The sequence below is a fragment of the Acomys russatus genome, chromosome 10 (assembly GCF_903995435.1).
Source record: "Acomys russatus chromosome 10, mAcoRus1.1, whole genome shotgun sequence".
Lineage (NCBI taxonomy): Eukaryota > Metazoa > Chordata > Mammalia > Rodentia > Muridae > Acomys > Acomys russatus.
In genome coordinates this window covers 35,322,075-35,328,952 of record NC_067146.1, presented here as the reverse complement: position 1 = coordinate 35,328,952, position 6,878 = coordinate 35,322,075, and the positions used below count along the sequence as shown (strand labels likewise).

The following is a 6,878-nucleotide window of genomic DNA, read 5'->3' as shown; positions in this document are numbered from 1 at the left end:
ACCAAACAGTGCTCATTAAATAGCTCATTGTTCTTTTCATCTTAATATATTCAGCGAGGACAGTGGGCAAAGCCTGGTGAGAAACTGCACAAACAAAGCTTGTCCTTACTAAACAATTACCAGTATCTAAGGTTGGGTACCTTGAAATATTCAGCTAACGCCTCCACTCTTCGTCCAAATTTAACTATTAGTTGGGAGGTTCTCTGGGGAGAATAGGGAATGTTGTACCGCAAGGGCAGATTTCCTACAGGTTGACACTGCCTGTTCAAATATTTCCCATTTGACACGTTCCTGGCTATCCGCTGCTGTACCTCCGTGAACTTTACTTTCTAGAAAGTGGGGAGAGCCATCCTAAGTGACTCTGCCGCTTACATGGAGGAACAGAAGTCCACTGGGACTTTATAACCTTAAAGCAAGAAACCTACCCCTACCTCTCTGTGTACTACTAAGCCGTGGGGGGTGGGAGAGGCAGAGGAGGGGGTTGTAAGCGTCTGTCAGTCTTCTCATGATGTCCTCTTAGCCTGCCGGGGTTACAAAACGTCTTTCTTCCCCCAACATGAAAACTCTGTTACTGAGAATGCAGACGGTCATTTAACGACAGGAAACACCCGTGTCTCAAACCACTTCTTTCCTCCAAACATATTTCTGTGAAAAGCCTTTTAAGCTTTTTAGCAAACCACATGAAATGTGTCAGCACAAGTATTTGGTAGATATTTCTGAGACCTAGTGAGTTCCGTATTGCGCTTCTTCTTTTTTTTCTTTTTTAATTTTTTATTATTAATTTATTCTTGTTACATCTCAATGGTTATCCCATCCCTTGTGTCCTCCCATTCTTCCCTCCCTCCCCTTTCCCCCTTATTCCCCTCCCCTATGACTGCGCTTCTTTTCCGGCTCAAAATACCCACTTTCCCTGCTACGTAGTATATGGAAAAGTTATATGCTTATATGCTGTGTATTTTTAAAACTTGAAGAGGTGAAGGACCATTCTTTCCTGCTGAGTAGTGTCCTTTTCCTGGCTTTAAACAAAACCCGGATGTAAGCTGGACACACACACACACACACACACACACACACACACACACACACACACACACACACACACACACACACACACCCTAAAGGAACAAAAGTAAAATTTTTGTTTCCAGCCCAGCAGCTCCCTTGGGCGTGGCAAAGGTCCTGTGCCAGGCCTGCCCAGAGCTGAGATCTGGTCCTGCAGGGTCTGCTGCCTGCCCAGAGCAGCCAAGGAGAATGTCTTATACTTAACCCTCGGCAAGCTGCCTGGGGATACAGGACTGGTGGGGCCAGGAGAAGCCGCCTTGAAGTTGCTTGGACTCTGGGAAAGGCCATCGGGAGCAGGCTTGGGCAGGAAGCCTTAGCCCCTGGGGAGCAGGGAGCTGCGGTTCCCTAGCCAGTCACGTCCTGCGCGCGCGGAGGGGGGGGGGGGCGGGTATTTGGGGGAAGCGTCCCATTTCTGGGCGCTTCCAGTGGCTCTCTTGCGCAAGTGACTTCTGAGTCCAGTTCTGGGGCTGACTTCTGGGCCCAGGTCTGAGGCAGAGATGCCTGCCCTTCACATCGAGGATCTGCCAGAAAAGGAAAAGCTGAAGATGGAAGTCGAGCAACTTCGCAAAGAAGTGAAGTTGCAGAGACAACAGGTAAGGCGGAGGGCTCTCCCAGAACTCCCTCTCAGAAATGTGCCAAGGTCAGGATTTTCTGATTAAAGAATTCGGCGTTTTCTTCTGGCAGCTCCTCTTTAAGGGGGCTCTGGTGGACGGAGGCTGGCAGCTGCTACATGATGCGGGGGAGTCCACAAGAGGCTAAAGGAGCCAGGAGCTAGTAAGGAATATACAGCCAAATGTCATCAAGATGGGAGATGTTCCAAACATGGGAGACAAATAAATACCGAAAAGGACATCTGGCTTCCATTCTGGGAAGGGGATTGTATGAGAGAATTTTTGTAAAACCGCACTTTAAAATCCCCCAACCGCTTTAGCTTTGCTTTTGCGAAGACCCTGACTCCACAGGGACTTGAGAGCAAACTGCCTGAATTTCTGTTATTTATTTAAAATTTTTATGCTATTTCCAATTTGTCTTGTAAATTGCAAATGGTTAACATAGTGGTTTTTTTTTTTTTAAATTTGGTTATAAATGTGTAATTTATACTGAAGGGCTTATGGTTGCAAACGAAAAGAAATTACCATTTGGGTGTGGCAGTACATGCCTGCAATTCCCAAGCACTTAGGATGTGGAGGCAGCGGGGTCAAGAGTTCCAGACCAGCCTAACCAGTCAATGAAAAAATATCCAGGAGTCTCCGTTGAAACTCCATGGAAGGCTTGGAATTTTTACTTCAATTTCTCACTGGCAGTAGGAGCCCTCACTATATTAACTTCTCTTCAGGCAATGCATAGTTCAGAAAAAAGGTTTTGGACAGCGTGTCCACTTTGAAGAAAATCATTCTTTTCTCCACAGCAAGAAAAATTTGAACTGATTTTATTTTTAAAAATTTGGGTCTGCTAAGGTTCAAACTTGGGACATGGTGTATGTGATCATCATCTCTGAGCCACACCCTGGGTTCTTTGATTTTTACCTTCTGTTTACATTTTAATATTTAAAAATGTTTTGAAGAAATGGAAATGAAGCCAATAATAAAAAACACTGAAAAGTCTCAGTACTCCTCAGCAATTACTGGAAGATGCTGGAAGATTTTGAGTTTTACCTTTTTATGTATTTTCCCCTCAGACTTAGCCTGTTGCTTCATACAAATTCATACGGTTCCTAGATTTTGCTGGGACATCTTTTCTTGCAACTTTAAGAAATCTAGTGATTAGAAGAATACAGCAGTTGTCCGGACCATGGGACAGCCTTGTTTCTTGAGAAGGATGTTTTGGCTGATGACAAAGTGTCAGTCTGAGGACAGCATCATGAGTGCTGAAGCCACACTTTACCTTTTCAAAGTTGGGATGTTGGAATATTTAGCATTACTGTGTAGCACTTGCAAGGTAGGGGAAAGGACATGTTTCATCTTCAAGTTTCAATTTAGATACCAGGCAGCATCCTGGTGTGTCAGCATAAAAATCAAGCATCATTTACTTACAGTTTCTCTCTGTCAGCCACCCCACCCCTGGAACACACCCTACATCCCAGGCTGTCCAACTCAGAAAACTCTAGGTGTCTTCTAGGAAGACAGAAAGACTTACGGTGAATCTTCCTGGACCCAAAGAGGGCCATCTAACTGCCCACAGTTCTCAAACATTGTATTTTCAGTATAAAGTATAGAGGATTGTAGTCAGGCCAAGTAAGCATGGTGGCCTTTACATTCCATTCATCCCCTCACTTGAAAGAAGAAAAACCCTTCATTCCCCGAAAGGATAAGCAGTTCCTCACTTAAAACCGCAGGGAACCACAAGGCAGGTACTTTCAGGAGTGGTTCTCCTGGTGCCCTCCGAGTTATCCTGCCAATCTTTGGCAAACACCTGAGGCACGTGCTCTGCTCAGGCCAAAGAGACAAGTTCACAGGTTACATCTAGCTCCAGTGAGTAATCATTGGTCAGATGGATCCTCTTCATCAGAGAAGGAGCAAGTATCCACTTTCAGAGATTGCAGACATTTTCAGAAACCCGGCGAAAGAGCCTCTGCAAGAACAATGGGGACCCTGAGCTTATCCAGATGTTTCACTAGAAACACACGCTCCCTTTACCAGCTCTGAGAATTCCTTTAAGACATACACACTATAGCTGCCAGCAACAGTTAGATTCTTGGAAATCTCATGTATTATCACATCAATCCCTGTAATAGTTTGACCTAGTTTTGAACTTTGGACCAGTAAGTTCTACACACTGCCACGTAAGCGGCGCTTTACAGTATGGGGAGGAAATATTGAAATAATGAGATTTCTGCTTATTTTTGAATCTCATTATGTTTTTAATTACTAGTTTATGTTTCATGATTGTCCATGATGTGACAACACTGTGGTGTGTACACTTACTTATAAATAATTATGCATGTTTGGAGACATATATGTAACCATATTTAGTGAAACTCACTCAAAGGCTCAAACAAACCATTGTTAATAGTACTTCAAACTTTTAACTCACAAACCAGACCTTTTTGCAAACGCTCAGTTTTGCTTTTCACTCCTCATTTATTATCCTTTTAAAAAACGTAAATCTGCATACTTGTCTCCTAAGGATAGAATTTTTTTTTAAAGAAAGAAAAAAAGAAAAGAAAAATCTATTCAATCTTTTCCGTGAGAAGACAAGTTTAAGCTGATTTCCTGCCAAGCCTCTAGGAAAGCTTTTATTATAATCTTTTTTTTTTTTACTCGTAAGAGGAGGTCTGAGGCAAGACTCAGAGTGAGACATGCGGACAAGTCTAGCATTTCCCATCAGCCTTTGCCACCACTTCCGTGAGTACTAATAACAGTGCAACTGTGTGGAGGTCTGGAATATGGTATGCAGCCCTCTGTAAGAGCTGTGGTATGGCACAGCCTTTAACATCTGGGACTGTCTAACATCTGTCTGTTATCCAGAGAATTTGAACATGATAGATTTGTTGTATTTGTATTTTAGGGAGTTAGGAAATCACTGAACAAGTAAGAATAAAAAATTTCATGGATGAACAGTGACTTTCAAAATATTTCTTGAATGATAAAGTGCTTTTCTCATAGAGTATATGACATATAAAAATAGAATAAAATTTTAGGTTATAGGTAGAATTTTTAAAAATACATTATTTTTAAATATATATATAAGAACCTCACAAGAGCCAGTGGGAAAGTTCAATATCCTTGACCTAATTTATTTCTCTTGATTTCCCCCTTTTTCTGTGCTCCAGGTGTCCAAATGCTCTGAGGAAATAAAGAACTACATCGAAGAGCGCTCTGGAGAGGATCCCTTGGTCAAGGGAATCCCAGAAGACAAGAACCCCTTTAAAGAAAAGGGCAGCTGCGTCATTTCCTAATTAACTCTGGGGGAAACTCTATTCCCAGTTGGGGCAAGTTTTTCTTTTTGTTTGTTTATTTGTTTGTTTAATTTCCCCTCACATGAAGTCAAAGTGCATGTTAAAGGGGGGGGGGGGGGAATGAAATTGAGAAAGATGGTTGTAAACACTCTCCGAGCGGTTTATGTACGAAACATATCTGCTTCTCACCTTCGCTCTGACGACGCACACTTTCATGCAGTCATGGGATGAAAGCAGAACTCTCTCCTTTCAGGATACCCCTTGCTGCCTCCAATAAAGTTTTGTCTTGGGAAAATTAGTGGTGGTGCCTTAAAAGACAGCACTTTTCTTTCATTATCAGCTGAGTTTCCTTCTGTAACTCTTCTCCTATTTGGGGCTTAGTATCCTAAGATTAGGAATGTGTTTTGCAGTCCAGCTCTCCTCGATTCATGTGTTTACTGTGCCAACATTCTGACTTCTGGAATGTGTTTGATGTAACTTTAACTATTAGGGGCGGGAGCCCATAGAATTCCTAATGACATTAACAGGAGTCAGGCTGTGAGCCAGGAACCCTGCCAAACCAAGTCTACTTTAGCACGTCCCTGGTCTGGATCATTTAGCTCTGGTTCAAAGTGTCCCTGTAGCAGTGTCCTTGGGAAAGGGACAGGACTGTGAATCGGAAAAAAAAAATCCTTCTCCCAGTAGTGCTTAGTTGGCCACCACTGGCTGGTATCTCAGAAGATTTTTTAATATTTTGCACCCACTCTGCCAACCCATTGCAGGCCCGGTTAAGCGTGGTCCTTTTTTTTTTTTTTTTTTTTTCCTTCCCTAAAAGCAACACTGACTTTTGACTAATTTAAAACATGAGTTAGATGTTTCCTGGTCAGTTTGTGGAAACTTCCTGCACTGAATTCATTCTACTTTTGCTGCTGTGTACTGCATGCATCTTCCTCCAGCCCCACTTTCCACTGTGAGCTGAGCTTCTGTAGTTTTAGGCAGGATGGAGGACAGCCCAGATACAATTCCTGCTGAAGTCCTTGCGAAAGCACCTGTGGCTAAGGCCTCACTGGAAAAGGCCTTTCTTCCTCTTGAAAAATCTTTTTCATTTCTCCCCTGTCTCTTGTCTGGACATCGCTACAGACTTGGGACAAAGGTAAAACAAAACCTACACGATCAAGTTCTACTTCAACTAGGTATAGTTACTAACTCACTCTATGGTATTACATGTGGCACCCAAAGCCAATACTTTTCCTCCTGGGTATCATTTCTCTGGGTTAGGTCTGTGGGTTGCTCTTCTAAGCCAAACCAGAGAACCCATGCCTCCAGTAGCTTCCCCAACAGTCAGCCTCCTCACTTGCATAGTCTGTTTCTTCCCCTGTCAACAAGGGAACAGGATACTCAGGCTTTTGAAAAAGCAAGTATATCAGACTTAACGCAGGGACCATTTCCTGCCATTTTTCAAGTGATGACATCAATTGGAGTTAGTGAGAGCCGAGGGATAATTTTAGCTCAAAGCACCATGTACCTTGGAGGGTGTGTGTCGAGGGGGGGGCGGGGTTAGGAGTATTGAGGAAATATTTCTTCCAAGCACCATGGAACAGCAGATAACTGGGGTGTGTTTCTGCTATTTATCACTTAACATTTTTTTTTCATGAAATAGAGCAATACTTTATTTTCAAACTTGTATCTTCTAAGAGAAATCATTTATTTTATTTTACTATTTTAACAGTTTTTTCTTTTTGTTACTTTTCTTTTTTAAATATACATTTATACTATTACACATAAATACAATAAACCACCAACAGCAAGAAGAACCATCAAACAATCAGGAATTATAAAAATGTCACTACATTTAATGTGACATGTGATTTTAGTTCTTGGTGCTTATTAAATTTTATTCTAATAAGCTGGCTTATTTCTTATAGTTGTCTATGAGGTT

At 42.2% G+C, this 6,878-nt stretch overlaps 1 protein-coding gene across 1 annotated transcript; it reads left to right on the top strand.

Annotated features, from left to right (window-relative positions):
• The first annotated feature begins 1,446 nt into the window (after positions 1–1,446).
• On the top strand, positions 1,447–5,285 carry Gng11 (G protein subunit gamma 11). Its single transcript, XM_051151989.1, has 2 exons — positions 1,447–1,655; positions 4,835–5,285. Exons 1-2 carry the CDS (start codon positions 1,560–1,562, stop codon positions 4,958–4,960), a joined length of 222 nt encoding a protein of 73 aa, XP_051007946.1. The 5' UTR covers positions 1,447–1,559; the 3' UTR covers positions 4,961–5,285.
• The last annotated feature ends 1,593 nt before the right edge of the window (positions 5,286–6,878 follow it).